General features: G+C 40.6%; 1 protein-coding gene across 4 annotated transcripts; it reads left to right on the forward strand.

Moving 5' to 3' along the window:
• Positions 1-790: 790 nt before the first annotated feature.
• LOC127789320 (protein MODIFIER OF SNC1 11) lies at positions 791-17616 on the forward strand. Of its 4 annotated transcripts, none has more exons than XM_052318211.1 (6): positions 791-1216; positions 15456-15533; positions 15715-15840; positions 15923-15986; positions 16083-16156; positions 16233-17616. In XM_052318211.1, the coding sequence occupies exons 1-5, from the start codon at positions 906-908 to the stop codon at positions 16116-16118; spliced, it is 615 nt and encodes a 204-aa protein (XP_052174171.1). In that variant the 5' UTR covers positions 791-905; the 3' UTR covers positions 16119-16156; positions 16233-17616. The 4 variants fall into 4 exon arrangements, with proteins under 4 accessions (XP_052174171.1, XP_052174170.1, XP_052174169.1 ...); XM_052318210.1 differs by having other exon boundaries at positions 16083-16139; XM_052318209.1 differs by having other exon boundaries at positions 793-1216; positions 16080-16156.
• The last annotated feature ends 713 nt before the right edge of the window (positions 17617-18329 follow it).

The raw sequence follows: 18329 nt of genomic DNA on the forward strand, positions 1-18329 counted from the left end.
ACTAATGATGCATTTGGTGTCCAAATCAAATATTGATTAAATAAAGTTAAACGAGATAAAATATTGATTATACTAAATAATTAGATCTTATGTTTAGTATTTTGAAGTTTAAAAAAAATATAAACTTATATTAATGTTATTGACTTGCCTAATCCTTTAATTTAATAAATTTATAAAAAAAAATCATCAATTTTAATAAATATTTACTTATTTGTCAAAGAGATTTATCAATAGATTATATAACACATGTCAAAATAATGAAAATACCCTTTACTATTTACAAAATTACTTTTTCATATTTTTTCGTGATTGTTTATTTATTTATCTTTCTCTTATTTTTATAATTACATTCAATAATCATTTTTTTTTCTTGAAATTATTGTCGATCCTCTATTACTCGTACTCTCGATTTCGATAAAAAAAATAAATTATATACAAATTTATAACCTTTATCTAAATCAAATATCGAATATATAATTTGCTCACCGCTTTAACTTATTTCCTAAGGACGCTTTTCTCTTATGATCATAGTAGGGGGAGTAATTTTTCAAGTATTTTCCTAATGTTTCGGTCACTCATTGAGTAACTCTCTCTGATAAATAAGCAAAATCTTAAATTAAAATAAATTAAATTAAGTAGTTCCAAATTATTTGACCCCGCTGTAGAAGAAGTTCACGCTGTTAGGTGAAGTGATAGACGTGACGGTTCAGGGGTAGAGGAGTAATTAAAGCACGATAATATCTCGACGATCGGCGTTTCCATTTAAATACTTTATTCCTTCGATACATTTTCTCTCTACTATCGACTAGAGAGAGGAGAGAAGCATCGAAAAATATCGAGTGGCGCCCCGTCCGAAGCATCAGGAAAGCACATATTCTCTTTCCTCTTTCTCTCAAGCTCCAGCAATGGCGACCACGATGAATGAGGAAAACCCTAGAGGAAGCGTCGACCAACAACAACAACAAGAAGAGGCGCCTTCAGATCCTACCAGCAGGAGCGACGCCGCTTCGTCGATTCGCCAACAGTTACCTCCGTCCGCCACCGTCGCGGACTCGTCTCTCAAGGACGGCGGGGAATCGAAGGTTGCGGCCGCGAAGGGCGGCGACGGAAAGGACGATCCAGTTACCGATACTCAGAAGAAGATCCGCCGAGCCGAGCGGTTCGGCACGCCCGTCCAGCTTTCCGAAGAAGAGAAGCGCAATTCACGAGCCGAAAGGTATCGTCCTTTTTTCATCTTTTGAGCGTGTTTATTTTATTCTTCCATACGTCTCTTTATATAATTTGATATAATTTGGGGTTAGGTTTTCCTTTTTCTATTGACGTGCTCGGTCTGTTTCAACTTGTTCTCACCAAATCAGGGTTTACGATTGTTTATGCCGTCGGAGTGCATTTCTCACCCTTTATAATATCCGAACACGTTCGAATTTGTGGGTTGCTTCTTATGTGCGTAAAAGCATTCCTGTTGATAGATAATAAAGAAACACAACGGTGCTTTAAGGGAAAAACCGTACAAGATTAGCCAATGGACGGACTACTTACAAAGAATGGTCATCAAAAACAGTACAAAAAGCTTGAATGTAGAACGGATAGACTTTTTTATTGTTCAGAGAATTACCTGTTTATTATCAAATTGATCTGTTACTATCTTCTTTCTTTTTGAGAATTCGCCATTTATTTTCAACAAGGGAGCATCCTGGAACTTCAATAGCCTAAGGGAGTGCAAATGTTATTTTTTACGATATCAAACCAAGAAATGAAATTTTGACGAATACTCGTTCTTTGTCGTCTTATTTCCTATTGTAACCAACAAATGAACAAACATAGTTTCAATCCCTTCATTGGCCTTCTTATATAATTTCCCTATATTTTTCCATGTGGAAATTATAATATCAAACTCTGCATCAAAGAAAGTGCCACCCTCAAATAGGAGGAGTTGCTCAGTACAAAAAGTTGGCTGATAGAAATGGTGCTTGTGTTGAACAAGAAGTTATTGTGAAGGAGTTGTTTGGGCATTGAAGTTTGATTGCAAGGATAGAACTTAATCTCGGGGTCTTGGGCTTGAATCTGCCATAGTTACACAGGTTTGGTTGATGAATGCAGGGAAGAATGAACTAGTAGGGAATCATGTTAGGTAGTATTTTGGCACTAAGTTGAACATGTTATCTGTTGGTGGGTGTGGGAATAGGATTGGCCTATGGAGGAGTGGATAGTAATATAGAAGTCTATGTCATGTGCCCGCAAGTTATAAGGGCAAGGCGGGCATAATTGTATGTTGCATGGATAGTAAGGGCTCTACTGTAATAACCTAGTAGGCAGTTATGCTAATTTTGAATTTAGCGCCTATTTCTAGCGGAGGATCAGGTATCAATCAATACAAACTGAATTCTCTTTCCTGCCTCACTTTCATCTTCTCTCTCTCGACTCTTCTCTCATTCTTCCCCCTCAATCCTCTCCCTAAGCCTCCCTAATTCTCCTCAGTTCTAGAGGAGAATTCCCTTTCCAGAACGGGAGTCTGAAAGTGTCACGAAAGGACTCCAAAATTCTTCCCTTCAATCTTATTTACCTCGCTGGAGGTTGATTTGATTTATGCACCAGCTTCCTTTATAGAATAGGAAGTTGCTGAAAACATTTTAAGAAAGATTCTAAACCTAGATTAGGAAACCTATACAACCTTTAGGATAAAACAACTTATAGAAATAAACATAAATCAATCAATCTAAATCTGAAAGATACATTCCATAAATAAATACACCAAACATATCTTGTCCCATATCTTGTTCCGTGAATAGGAACGAGATTAGGAATCCTTGCTGCTGTCAGAAAGTCTAGAAGTTGTAGACTAGAGTTACCTAGTTTTTTGGTCTCATTGCATGATATTGTGGGCCCACCCCTTTGCAAGTTGATGTCTATGCAATCACAGGAATAGTAAAGAGGGAGCCAAATTTTATGGTTTTTTACTTTCTAGGAATCCTATTTTCCCTTGTAACTGAAAAACGCAAATATAATAAAGTGAAATCTAGGGAGAAATTTTTACAAGACAAATGTACAAAATTTCCTATTATGCTGCAATCCATGTTACAATGGCTTTATAGAAGATATGGCTGCAAGCTAGATTCATGTAGCTGATCCCACCTAGTGGGATTAAGCAATGGTGTATTGTTGTTGTTAAGGCAGTAAATGTCTTTTTACATGATTTACTTGAAAAAATGGCTGTACATCTTACTTCGATTGTTGTCCATGCATTTGGTTGACTTGAATTGAGTTGTGTCCAAGCTGCTCTTGGAAGACTATAAGTTTAGTCTTCCTCGAGATACTCAAGATAACAAAAATTTGAGTGTTGGATATTCTGGTATCATGCTCACACAACTTTTCTCAAGCTCCTTCCAATCTTCATCACTCATTTTTTGTGATTCCCCCTCTTGTCCCTCTAATGCCTTTGACAAAGCTTGTTGGATTCACCCTTTCTCTCCAAGAGCTTCTCTATTTCTTGATCTATATGGATCTTAGATGGGTGAGAAAATATTCTTTTCGTTTATGGGAGAGAGAGATATAAGATACTATGGGTTTGGGTTAGTGTTAACTCAAGAAAAATATAAGGGGCTGTTTAGTGTTAGAGCCAAGTAGAGACAATGGTGGACTTCCTAGTTCGATGTGAATCAGTAGTCCACGGTAGGAAAGTAGGAAGAAGAATAGGGAGAAGGAAGTAGAACAGAGGGAAGAGAGAAGAGAAATTGAGAGAGAAATAGATATTCTTCTTGATATTCGATAATGATCTCCCGAGGCCTCGGGGAGTATTTACAGGGTCTTAGGGTGATGCTGCCACATTAGATCACTTCCCAAACGGTTGCAACCGTGTCTTTTGTCCTATTCTAACCTAACATGTGCTCTTTCTCTCTCTTACTAATTCTCTAATAGAAAGATTCCCAAATACAACAGTAAAAGTAAAGAAATTACAGAAACTATAATAGTAAAGGAAATACAAAGGAAATTTAAAAGAGTCACAACCACTAAGAGAAAACAAAATCGCTAAAATAAGATTCGATCCTTGACAATTCCCCCTCCCTTAGCAACTTCTTGTCCTCAAGAGATGCTAAGAAGACTGGCAACTCTTAGAAATTGCTGAAGGAGACTAGGTAGGTATTCTCAAGTGCTGCTTCCCATAGCTCCATTTTTCCATTTCACCAACACTTGTATAAGAGGGGCCCCTTGGTTGTAAACCTCCTTTCTATCCAATATGGCCTCTAGCTCATTGCCTTGATTCACTTCCTTAGGGAGAGAGGGTAATGTAGGCTCACCTGTTTTGCTTCTGCTGAACTTTTTAACAAGGATATATGGAACATTGGATGAATGTGCAGCGTTCTAAAATGCGTTAGGCGCTAGTCTAGCGCCAGGCTGGGGCCTAACACCTAGGATGCCTAGGCAGGGCTTAGGCGGTGCATAAAAAAAATATTTAAATAAAATTTATATTATCCTAAATACACATATATACATATATATTCATATATATATATATAAACAAATCATATATATAGAGGTTATATATATAAATCTATCTCTATTTATATATATAAAGTTATAAACACATCATATATATGATATATCTATATATTAATAGAATTATTATATTATATATATAATATTGTGCATATATAGACCAAAGGGGCGAGAGAGAGCAAAGGTTGAGACTCAGAGAGAGAGAGACAGCAAATCTTCCTGCAAGCATCGATGGCGGCTGCAACTAGAGAGAGCAGGCAGCTTGCGACGAGAGAGGCTCAGACAAAAAGAGAAAGTGATGAGAGATGATTGGCGACGACGACAACATAGAGAGCAAGCGGCTACGGTGAGACGAGACGAGACGAGACGAGACGAGAGAGAGAATAGGTAAGGGGGAAAAACCCTAAATCAACTCATACTAAACTTAATGTGCGGCTGAGGCGGTTCATGGGGCTAGGCGACCGTCGTGGCCAATTAGGCGCCGCTCGGCACCGATTAGCCGGGCTGGCGCCTAAGGGGTTGATTAGGCCAAAATTGCGGCGGCTAGGGGTTGTCCAACGCCTAGGCGGCCGCTTAGGCTGATTTTTAGAACATTGTGAATGTGTGTTCCTTCAGGTAATTGCAAGCGATAGGTAACCTTTCCCACTCTATAGGATATGGCCCAAAATACCTTGAGTTGAGCTTAGACACTGACCCTGGGGCGAAGGACTTCAGATGAGGGTTCCTTAGCTTTAGATATACCTTTTCTCCCACTTCAAACTCCCGATCACCACTCCTCCTAGTGCATTGCTTCATCCTATTCTGGGCTAATGTTAGCTTTTGCTTGAGTTGTTGTAGTACTACCCTCATTTGCTGCAAATACTCTTTTAACAAAGGCTGTGGTAGGTTGCCCTCCTAATGTCAGTAAGGGGGGAGATTTATACCCGAACAATGCTTCAAATGGGGATATTTTCAAAGAAGAGTGGTGGTTGAAGTTATACCACCATTGGGCTAAAGCTACCCACTTATGCCAACTCTTTGGTTGTAAAATACAAATGCATCTTAGGTATGTCTCCAGTACTTGATTCACCCTCTCAGTCTGCCCATCCGATTGGGGATGGTAGGCAATCAACATTTTCAGTTTAGTACCCAAGGTCTTCATAAGCTCCTGCTAGAAGAGGCTCGTGAATATCTTATCCCTATCAGAAATTATGGCTTCTGGAACCCCATGCACTCCCACCACTTGGTCCATGAATACTCGGGTGACTTCTTGAGTTGTATAGGGATGAGCCAGCCCTATAGAATGGGCAAACTTAGTTAGACTGTCAACCACCACAAGAATACTGTCTTTACCTTCTGACTTAGGTAGCCCCTCGATGAAATCCATGGATACACTTTTTCAAGCTTGATCAGCGACGGGCAATGGTTGTAACCTATGTTGCACGAAAACGGAAACATGAAACGTTTCCGATAGGAAACGGAAACGTGGAAACGAACATTCTTCTAAAAAAATAGGCATAAATAGGGTAAAAAACGGGAATAGGAAACGTTTCATAAACGTTTTGGAAACGGGGAAACAGCTTCTTTGAGGTGTTTCCGGGTTAGGCCACGTTTTTGTGCTTACACCTCTTGTAGGTGTCACAAGTTAACACAAACTCCCTCACCTCCACCTTGAGCCTTGGCCAATAAAACAATTGCTTCACTTGGTTGTAGGTGTTCTGAACTCCAGAATATCCCCCTAAGGGAGACTTATGTAGGGTTTGCATAATTCTCCTTTTGAGCCCTTCACGGTTTTCAATGACAATCCTTCCATTGTTCCTTAGCATTCCCTCCACCAGTGTGTATCCCTTTACCCCTTTAGGGTCAGCAACCACTCTCTCCAAAACTACCTTAACCTGCTCATCCCCTTCATAACTCTCTATCACCTCATGATACCAGTCCGGAATTACTGTAGTGATGGTTGTGGTACTTCCCTCCTCATGGCATCTCGAAAGGGCATCCGCGCCACATTTTCCTTCCCCCTTTTGTATTGTATCGAATAGTCTAAACCCATTAGCTTAGCTATGCCCTTCTTTTGTAATTGAGTATGTAATTTTTGTTGAAGCAAAAATTTCAAACTCATTGTCAGTTTTGATTATGAATCTCCCTCCTCCTAGATAATGTCTCCATTTATCCATTGCTAATAGGATTGCCAAAAATTCCTTCTCATATATACTAAGACCAAGATGCCTCGTGCTTAAGGCTTAGCTTAAAAATGCTATTGGCCTTCCATCCTGCGTCAATATGACACCTATCCCCGTTCCACACGCATCAGTTTCCAACACAAATGGTTTGCTAAAATCGAGTAATCCTAGGGTTGGCACTCCACTTATAGCCGCCTTCAATCTTTCAAACGCTTCCTCTGCTTCCTTTCCCCAACTGAAATTTCCCTTCTTCAAGAGGTCTATTAATGGCTTACTAATGACTCCATAGTCCCTTACAAACCGGCGGTAATAGCCTATCAAACCCAGGAACCCCCTCAATGTCCTCACTATGGTAGGTTTGGGTCATGCCAACATGGCTTCTCCACCTTTCTCGGATCATTGCTCACTCCTTCTCCCGAGATCAAATGCCCTAGGTACTCCACTTGACTTTGAACAAAGGCACATTTGGACCTTTTGATGAAAAGCTGATTAGCTCTAAGGACCTCAAAGGTGGTGGTTCTTAGGTGAGTAAGGTGTTGGTCCAAGGTGGGGTTGTACACAAGTATATCATCAAAAGAATACAAGTATAAATTTTCTCAAATAAGGTTCAAAAATTTGGTTCATTAGGGATTGAAAGGTTGCAGGGGCATTGGTGAGCCCAAAAGGCCATGGTGTGTTCTAAATGCAGTTTTATGGATGTCCTTAGGATTCATTTTGATCTGGTGGTAGCCTGAGCGAAGGTCAAGTTTGGAGAAGTATTTGACATTGTATAATTCATCCATTAGGTCTTCCACTAGGGGTATGGGAAATTTGCCCTTAACAGTTAAGGCGTTTAATTGCAGGTAATCCACAAAAAAAGCGTCATGTTTTGTCCTCCTTTTTGACTAATAGGATAGATGAGGCGAAAGGACTTTGGCTAGGTCTTATGAATGATTGGCTAAGCATGTCCTTCACCATCTTTTCGATCTCTGTTTTTTGAATTGGGGAGTAACGGTATGATCTAATGTTTATGGGTTTGGAGTTGGGCTTAAGGTTGATAGGGTGATCCAAGGATTGGGTAGGAGGTAATGTGGTAGGCTCGGTAAAGAGGCCCTTAAATTCTAACAGTAATTCATCAATAAGGGGCTGAGGTTGTACCTATTCAATCTTCCTTTGTTGGTGGCTGATAGTGAGTTGCTATTCTCCTTGCAACACCCGTTCCAGGCCTTCATCCACTACCACAATTGAAAATAGTTGTGCCAATTGGCACCACTTGAGAAAACAATGTTGAGATATTTGCTTAAGGATTAGTCTAGGGCTCAGTTGTATAGTGTTAGTTAGAAGTTGTTAGAATAAAACTTCTAGAAGCATGTAAATCAGGGGCAGTCTTGTAATAGCAGTAGGTAGTTATTTTTCTATCTTGTATTCTCGTCCTCTATGTTCTATAAATAGAAGGGCGTGAGTGTCTCTTAGGTAAGAAGGTTTTGCGGTCTATCTTGTGGGAAGAGTATGTGCTGTCAAAGCTGAGAGTAAAGGGTATTTCTTTGTAATCTCTGGTTAGTTCTTGGTCTGGTAATTGGGCCGAGGGTGTGCAAACAACATATGTAATCTTGTATTCCTGTTTGATCAAGATAGTGAAAGCAAGGTCGTAACAGTCTGGATGTAGGATCTCTTCCAAGAGTTCTGAACCAGGATAAATCCTTTTGTTGTTGTGTGAGTACTTGTGGTTTGATGTTGTGTTCTTGTATCTTTCTGTTTTCAGTTTTGGGTTAAGTAGTGAAGGGTTGTGTTTAGCTGTGTGAGGAAATCGTGTGTGTGTGAATTTGGTGAGATCTATTTTAACAAACAACTGTGCCAATTCTCCTCCCAGCCTCCCAGTTGTAGCAACCTAAGGTCTGCCTTAAACTTCTCTCCTTGCATTTCCCAACAGAAACCTGGACAGGCTGAATTACTCAGCACCCTACTCTCATTTGCCATGGTCACACTCAAGGGTTGAGTGCCCGTGAGTGGACATTTTAGCTTCTTAGCAGTGCCTTCATCTAGGAAGCTGTGAGTGCTTCCACTGTCAATGAGAATCGACAAGTTACTTTCCTTGACCTTATCCTCCACCTTAATTATCTTGTTATCAGTCATTCCCGTCAATGCATGTAATGAAATCTCTCCATTATCTTTTTCCCCATATTCTCCATTTTCTCCGTTTTCTTCAATTCCATCTCCTCCTCCTTCCAATTCATCCCCGGTATCCCCTTCTAACAATAGTAGTTGGTGTCTACATTGATACCCGGGGTAATACTTATCCCCACACTTATGTCATGATCCTTGGGGATGAGTTAGGGTATGAGAGGAAGATCGAGAATATTAAGAGAAGAACTTGGGGGAGAAATCAGTTGGGAGGGAGAGAATAGCAAGAGATAAGGGAGGAGATCATCGAGAAAGAGAGAGAAATATTAGAGAGAAATAGAGTTTTCAATTCATTTTCATCTTGCCTACTTCCTATAGCTAAGGCAATATATATATAGCCTCATTTAGCTACCAAACAAAGCTCTCCAACCACCTAAGCTACAAGACAAAAGGGAAAAGACAAAAAGAGAAAAATATCCTAACAAATTATTGCAACTTTATTACAATGATGCCCTTCTATTGTTCCTTGGGTCATGACAATTCCCCTCTTTTTGAGAGAGTTCTTGTCCTCAAGAACTTGCAGTAAGTAGCCATTGCTTCATCCAATTCACACATTTTCTAGCTGATTTATCTTCCTTTCTTTCTTTCTCCTTCTAGGCCTCTTCTTCTTCTTTGTTCTTAAGTGCCCAAGATCAATCCCAAGCCTAAGTTGCCCTAGAACTTCCATAGGTAAGCACGTATTCCTAGCTACCGTGATTTCATTTCCATCCAACCCACTGCCATATTTTATTGCAAAACTTCCAGCAACATCCTGGAAATGCAGCAATGGCAAATTGCTGGTTTGCCTTCGATACTCAGCAGGAGAATTCCTCTCCAATTCCCGAAACTCCTTCTGCCTCCTGTTATCCCTGTCATCCAACTGGCTGCACCATTTAGCTCTAGTTTAGGACTTCCATGATTATCATTTGGAACATCCTTATCAAGAACTTCTTTTCCAAGGGGATCGGTGTTTTCCTTTAATGCTCCTTTTGTCCAAACACCTTGGACCAAGCCCCTGATGTCGCTGCCAGCATTGTTGTTACAGCCATCTTCCTTGTGAATTCCTAAGCCTACATCAAGGTACTCATTTTTCGACTGCTCTATTTTAAGAAAGTCCCTTTTGTTAAGACTCCCATGATAATCCTCGAAGAATTCAATGGGAAAGTTGTAATGATACTTCTTAGTAAGTATCATTGTGAACTCCTGCAATTGTTCATGTAACATACGTCCAAATTCCTTGCACGCTTCATGTATCCCACTATTGGGTTTTTTGTCAATTTGGCTAGGCTCTTTATTCCACCTTTCCTTTGCTTGATTCTTTTGGATAAAATGATCATGATTCTTGTTGTTGCCAACTGAAAATGCAGCCTTCTCCTGCTGCCATTGAGGCTCTAATTGCCTCCCCTAGCTTCCCGAACAAGACACCCCACTGAAGATGCAACATTCTTCTGTTGCAATTGAGTCTCCCACGGCCTCACGTGTATATTATCTATCTTGGCAAAACTTTCATGGGTGAAACCAGCCACATGCCAAGAAACTGGAACTCTGTCCACCTTGCTTCGCCTCCCAAATTCACACGTCCAAACCAAGGGTTGTTCTATCGCTTGGAAATTAACCATGTTGGCCGGTAATAGTCTAAACGGATCAGAATTCACCTGGTTAGCTTGCTGATGAAGTCTGCCTCTCGAACTCCAAACCTCAGTGCTACGACAACCATCTATCATCCCAGGCATCGGAATCAATTTTTCGAAAATCACCCGTCTCCTGCACTGCTTCAAGTTGCTTCGAAATTTAAGCGACTCTACCTAGATTTGTCTAGATCCAATTCAATGGCCGAAGATTTAATCAGCCTCCTACAAGTTGCCCCTTTCTGTGACGCCATCCAGTTCACAATTACCTGGCCTTTGAATCCGCTTTAGCTTATGGCAAGTTAGTCGTAGCACTAGCAACGCACACGCACCGGTCGGAAGCTTCACTGTCTGTTCGCTCCAGTCATGATTGTTGCCAATCACAAACTTCTTGCCAATGACAGCCCAGCCCGTGATGCTTCAAAGCTTCCTTCCCCTGGCTTTGCCCAATCACTGGCTGTAATTTGACAATGGCTGCGACACCCACTTCCTCGCCCAAACTAGGATCGCCAGAAACCCACTGCACAATCACGATCGCTCGGAACTCCTGCAACAGTCGCGATCTCTTGGCCGTCCATATCAACCTCCAGTCGCCCAACCAAATCGCGTCACCCTTTCCTAGTCACGACCTCCTGGCTGTTTGCGTTAACCTTCGATGGACTCGAAATCGCCTCAGGACGTTCGCACTCTTCGTCCGCTACAGTCACGAGCGCCTGTTGGCCCGCGTCACCTTCGACAGACTGTCGCCTCTCATGAATGACCGTCTGTTCGCGTCGCCTTCGATGTGCCCGCTGGTCGACCCACCTTTGTTCAGCTGCTCAGACCGTCAGTTCTGTTGCGATTAACAGAGGTCGCTGGCTCTGCTATGAATCGGCGATGGAAATTATAGCCGACAAAAATTGGCCAACTCACTTACAAGAACGATTGAATTTACAACCGAGGAACAGTGGGCTCTGGTCGGAATCACCTTCCGATCCAGATGAGCAGCACACCGTTGAGCCCCAATTGGATTCGCCCTCAAATCGGAGCCGCAACAGAATCACAGCCGAGGATGATACGGCTCTGATGCCAATTTGTCATGATCCTTGGGGATGAGCTAGGGTATGAGAGGAAGATTGAGAATATTAAGAGAAGAACTTGGGGGAGAAATCAGTTGGGAGGGAGAGAATAACAAGAGATAAGGGAGGAGATCATCGAGAAAGAGAGAAAGAGAGAGAAATATTAGAGAGAAATAGAGTTTTCAATTCATTTTCATCATGCCTACTTTTTATAGCTAAGACAATATATATATAGCCTCATTTAGTTACCAAACAAAGCTCTCCAACCACCCAAGCTACAAGACAAAAGGGAATAGACAAAAAGAGAAAAATATCCTAACAAACTATTGCAACCTTATTACAATGATGCCCTTCTATTGTTCCTTGGGTCATGACAACTTATAACAGAGCACAGGTTGTCTTCTCATATCATTATACTTCCCACCAACGTTGAAACCTATTGAATTCTTTATCCCTTGGTTGCGTCTATTCCATTCCCGGTTATAATTCTTCACCCCTGAGCTCAGGGTCCCCATAGTTAAATTTTTATGCTGCTATCTTTGCTTTCTCATTAATGCTTCCACCACCATCTCTTGTAACCTTGCACTCTCCGCTGCTTGTTCCACTGTCATAGGCCTAATCATTTTCACCATAGGCCTCAAATCATCAGTAAGCCCACTCAAAAAGCTAGACACAAGGTAAGCTTCGGTTAGATGGGGATCGTTGTTGATCATCAAGGACCTTAGCTCCTCAAACCTCCTCAAGTAGGTATTCGCCTCCCCCACCTGTTTTAATTTGTTGAATTCCTCAATAATGTCCAACATACTCCTATCACCAAATCTCTCACACAGCCTATCTGCAAACTCTTCCCATGCAAGGTTATCCCTGACCCTAGTCCACCCCTGGTACCAAGCGTCTACCAGGTTATCGAAGTAGGCGGAGGCCAATGCTACCCTTCTTCCCCTAGCACATTATACCAATCAAACATATGCTTGCATTTCCTTATCCACCAGCGGTGGTTATTCCCATCAAACATTGGAATCTCCAACCAAGGCATAGGAAATCCCAGATGTTGGGGATGTTAGCGTTCTTCTCTACCTCCATCTATCATATTATCTACATCTCTCTTTGGTTCAATTCCAATCTCATTCTCCCCAACTACTCTGTCTCTTCTATTTTCTGGCAATATGGGCTCTATTCTATCTTTGGGAGGAAAATTAGGAGCCAATCTTATTGTGTTTTGGCGAGTGAACATGACCATAAACTATTGTAGCTGGGCCCCCAACTCTGCTCTCATTTTTGTGCGTTATCCTCCAGCATTTGGCTAAAAAGGATGAAGGATCTTATCCAACAAAGTTCATCCACAGCATTGAAGGGGCATGAGGGGAAACCAGAAAAAAAATTAGTGATGTTGAAGTTTGCCTTGAGTTTTGTCCTAGAAGATAGCAAAACCGGAAGGAGCATGAAGGAGTAGTATTGGCTGAAGAAATTAGGCAGCTAGGGGTTAAGTGTAATTAGTACATTTTGTTGGGATTAATATGTAATTTCCCTAAGTTAGTTAGTTGCCTAAGTGTGTCTGCCTCCTCTATAAATAAGAGGGCAAGGCAGCAGTCTAATAACTCCTCTCTCTTGTCAAGTTCTCTGTTTCTATTGTGAGTATTCTTTGTTCTAGAGAAAGTGAGGCATGTGTATTGTGTTCTTGAGTTTTCTTGGAGTGAACAAGGGTTGTACTTGAGCAATAGGGTTGAGAGAGGGCTTGGGCTTTGTGCTGATCAGTTTCATCCTAATAAAAGGCTGCTCTTGGTGGGTGTTTGAAGGCTGGATGTAGGATTGCCAAAGGCATTCTGAACCAGGATAAATCTGCGCCTAATGTTGTTTGGTTTGATCTTTTAAATTCAGTTATTTTCTTTTCTGTCGTTCAGTTTTATGTTCTTACATTTACATTGCATCCGAGAGTGTTTAAGAGGGTTTTCTCGCCTAAGGTTGTAATCTAAGAGTCCTAAGGTTAACAAGTGATGAAGATTGGAAGGAGCCTATGAAGCATGGGCATGGACACGGGACCTGAATTTTTCAAGTAAGTGGGACATGATGGAGGCCTGATATGTTAATTAATAAAATAAATTTTTATATTTTTAATGGCATAATAAAGTATCAAAACTATATCCCAAACTCATAAATATGCGTTTAAACTTTATAAAAGCCAAAATTCCGAAAGAATAACTCTAATCTTAATTAGCATTCAACTCATAGCCCAGTAATCTTTGTCCTTTATAATTCAATTGCAAAGCTAGAGAATAGAAGTGTGAAGGGTACGAAAACTATACAGTCATGCAATCAAAACGTGGAAAAACAAGAGACTCGTGCAATTGCCAAGTTGTAAAACTGAAAGTGAAGAGTCAAAAAAGAACACCCTTATTTTTTAGTCTTTGAAGTGTCTGCATAGTGGATCTACGCATCTTATGAGTGCCCCCTACTGTATATTTTTAAAATTTTTTTAGAAAGTGTTGGACAAGTATCGGAGGCATGTCAGTGTATGAGATGGCTCCAACACCAGTATGGCAGTCCCTAGGAAGTGTCTGTGCTTTTATAGGAAGGAGCTTGAGAAAAGTTGGTAGCATGATATGTCTTGTCTTGTGTAATGAATAACATTATAAAAAATGATATTGATGAAGATTCTAGCTCAAAAATTTTGGGTTGGGGAGGCACTAGATCATCTGCCAAGGTGGATCTTTACAAGGCATGTGTAGATTCGAATTTAGAACTTTGAATGATGTTCAATGCTTTGGATGCAACACATATGGACAGTTTAAGAGGGATGCCCAAAGAGAAAGGACAAGAGCAAGCCAAAGGTTAAGAGGATAACAGTCAGTGTTCTTTTCTGATAGTTGATGGGGAGGTCTATATAGTCAGTCAAGGTAATGATGCATTTTCTAATTGGTATTTAGATTCTGTTGCATTACTCATGTATGCTGTAAGAAGGATTATTTTGTGACACTCAAACAGGGGATGACTATTACCCAATTTAGCAGTGGAGGTCATGAGTATTGGTACTGTGAGGATCAAAATGTTTAGCAGGGGATAGCTATTAGAAGTTTGAAGAGTGTGGCTTATGTCTCAAAGATGCACAAGGATTCAATTTCTCTGAGTTTGTTAAACTTTGGTTTCATTTAAAAGGCTGAAGGTGGAATGGGGTTGTAAAGGTTACTCAAGGTTACATGATCTTAATGAAATGATTGCATCAAGGGATATATTGTTTGGATGGTTATACAATGAAGAACTCAAGTACAAGCTAGAAATGGCATGCAGGTGCCAGAGGTCGCAGGTATGTGCAAAGCAGTTTTGTTTGCAGTGGAGCCATTGAAGGGAAATGCACATATTCTTCAGTATGCAAATGGATGTAAAACGACAAATCTTGTCAGTGATACGATGGAGAGGTTTGTGGACACTCTTTGGAGTCAAGTGGTGTTATTGACTCAGTTTTAGCTACACATGTTGCATTGGTCATGTTCAGAATTAGGAGTAGGAGAGTTAATTCGATTCTCTGTAGCTAGGAAGGAAGACCAATGAGTTTCTTAGTGTTTGGACAATCCAAGTCAAGGTGGAGATATGCTGGGTTGACTTGAACTGGTGGCCAGGTCTTAAAGGCTAAGTTGCTTGGAGGGGTAACTAAGTTAGCTTGAATTGGTGGCCAAGTCTTAAGAGGACTATAAATATAATATTTTGCAGGTTTGAGTATTGAGTATTTTTGGTGTGAAAAACATTCAAGGGTTTGAAAGTGCCAACTACTGCATTCCATGTCATCCGTATGGATCCATTAAATTATTGGACATCTGCTTATTATGTAAGTTGATGCTATTCTTGAATGTTATGGTCTTGGCTGAGGGTTGCTAGAGCGCGTCACCTTTCTTCAATGACTTGCATTTACTTAATTCATGCTCCAGTTGTATCACTATTGGTGGTTTGTTAAATGCCAATACCACCCTGTCTCACTGCAGATTTGGCACTGGGCCTCTGCATGGGTCAGACACATCGAAGAAATCAGAGGAGCAGAAGAGGAAAGCCAGAGCAGAGAGGTTTGTCCATGCACTTCTGTACTTCCTTAATTATTTCATTATTTAGTGCCTTGTATATGAATTTACTAAAATATCTTTCATCAGTTTGCTTCTTTTCCTTTTAATTGGTTTTATTATTATTTTTGTATAGTTTTGTTTTCTTGATGCAAATAGGTTATGATCCTTTTTAGCTGTTTCTCAGGTTTGGGCTTGTCCAGTCAGAGCCCTCTGACGAGGAGGCAAAGAAGAAGGCAAGGCTGGCCAGATTTGGAACAGTCCCTAAGGCAGATCCAGTGGAAGAAGACAAGAAAAAAGCAAGGGCTCTAAGGTCCTTATCGCTTTAAACTGCTAATGCCTCAATTTTCCTGATGTAAATTGAATGTGATATATTTTCACCATTGGTTTTCCAGGTTTTCACAGCCCCCATCTGATTCTCTATCACAAGTGAATGGCAAAGGAAATAATGTTGAAATTGTAAGTCTAAAATGGTTCCGATTGCACAATTGATTATGTATTGCTTGGAATAATTTTTTGTTTTGGTGCTGATTTTTCATTCTTGGAATTCAGAAGACAGCTATTGCTGGCAATGCTGGTGGGGGAACCTAGATGCTCTATCTTTTCTTTATAGTAAGATCTGTTCAAAGGTATTATCTTTAGCAGGCATGGTGTGATCCCATTCTGGTCTGCTTACCATCATATTTTTGTGTCTCATTTTGGCAGGTTTAGAGTTTTTACATTTTGCAGCTTCCTCAGCAGCCTCTCTAGTCATGTCTACCCTCTGGAATATGAATTCCTGGATTGAGCCCTCCTCCATTCTTGGATGACTTGTCATTAGGTCTGGCAGCAGGGAGAAGCTTTTACTTGTCTTAGATGTATCTATTTACCTGGTGAGGCCCTGGATAGTCAACAACTCATTAGTATAGCCATATCTGAAATGATGGATCCGGAATACCAAAAGTACTGAAACTATGGCCTGGGTAGTATTTGGTCGGCTTCCAGAGTTTCTGATATAAAAAACACTATGCTGAAACAACTGATTGCTAATTTGGTTCTTGTGTATTACATCACCCTTATTTTCTTTGCTCTGGTTAACAATGGCAATCCTTCAGATCCTGTTGGAACCAGCAGCAGAGAGTTGGATGTGCAGGTCTGATTATCTGATCAAAGATCTTAAGAGTCAAAATGTCTGCTGCATTTGGTTTATGTTTAAAGATATTTTTTTGTTTTTTGGGGCAAATTTTGGACTTTTGACATCATAGAGAGCTGATCATGGCCGAAAGTTAGATTTCAGAAGCACCAAAACAAAAAAAATCTGCATTGTCATGCTTTTCATTCTAGATTAACAGCTTTTTTTTTTTTTGGGGGGGGGGGGGGGGGGGGGGGAGGCTCAATTAGGTTAGCAGCTTTTAGGAACACTTAGTTATTGGATGGTGAATCCATTGATACATTATTGCCAGTTAGATCTGTAGATGTAGATCAAGAATTATGCATAGCATCATTTTCAGCTGTTGCTGGGGGGGGGGGGGGGGTGTTTTTCGGGATTGTAGTACCCAACTCATGTTATCGAGTTAGGACATATTTTATAGCTGGATCAGATGGTGTTATCTGCTTCTTTTGACTGCTTGCTTATTTTTCCTGCTGCTGGTCTTCCAACTCATTCGTGATGGATATAAGGGCTGGAAAAGTTTGTGGGTGAAGTTTCGCTAAAATGAATTTGGAAGCAACTGGTCCTAGTGATTAAAAAAATCGATCATTATCCAGGCATATAGTTTCCAGGACCTTTGGTGATTCATGGTGGGTAAAAATGCAGTTTCAGAAGATGTTTGTTGACTACCGTGCGGCCTCACCAGGTGAATATCAGTGCACGCCGATGTAAAAGAATGGAGGATTCCCTTTTTCTTTTGTTTTCTTTTCTTTTTGTAAGGTTTCAGTGATCTGACACTGAGAGAGCTAGCTATAAGAAAAAGGGGAGGGGTGATCTGTCCAAATTTGTATTTTGACCAGATGGTAGATGCTGGTGCCGTCTATGTTTTCCTTCTACCGTACAAGTACTTTACTATATTTGTATGAATGCTTTACTGCTGGGAAGCTATATTTGGTCGCATTTTCTCATCTTTTAATGCTGGATGAATATGTGTGTTCTCCCACTCTAAATTGGGGAAATTTTGATCTCAATTTACTGCATGGAACAAAGAAATTTTCGGTAAAATAATTTCCTTCTTGTGGGCTTGAGAAGCCACAAGTAAACAAAGTAGAAGAGCAGCAGCGGTAGTAATAGCGTTTAGGAGTGTTGGAGTTGCACTGAGCAAGCAGCCATCATCATGAATACGCTTCAATTCTTCCTTAGAATTACCAATTGAGTGTCTTTCTTCCATTCATTTATTAGACAGATAGAAAGAGACCTAAAACTAGATTGTTAACGCAAACTGATGAACAAGAAGGGAGGGACCAAAACCAGAGGTCGTCAAGTTGTTTGACCCATGCCCTATAACCGAGTCATGTCACGCCTATATTCGGTTCCAAGACAGAACTTGGGAAATTTATTAACAAATATGACGGTGGACCTCGGTACAACGATTCTGAAAGGTCAAGAGGGAAATTGACACACAAAAATTAAGCCCTCTGATGTACTCAACCCTACCCTTGCAGGGTTCTTGTTTGTTTCCTAGGAAAATATAGTGGAGGAATGATTTGGAAGCCTTGGAAGGTTCACTGCATTAGTTGCATTAGTGCATTTTCTTCTTACTCTCCCCCCTTCACCCAATAACTCTCCTAGCTCTTCTCTCTTTTTTCTTTTTAGTCTCCTTTTGGGTTTTA

Source organism: Diospyros lotus, chromosome 13 (assembly GCF_014633365.1).
Source record: "Diospyros lotus cultivar Yz01 chromosome 13, ASM1463336v1, whole genome shotgun sequence".
NCBI classification, from domain to species: Eukaryota; Viridiplantae; Streptophyta; class Magnoliopsida; order Ericales; family Ebenaceae; genus Diospyros; species Diospyros lotus.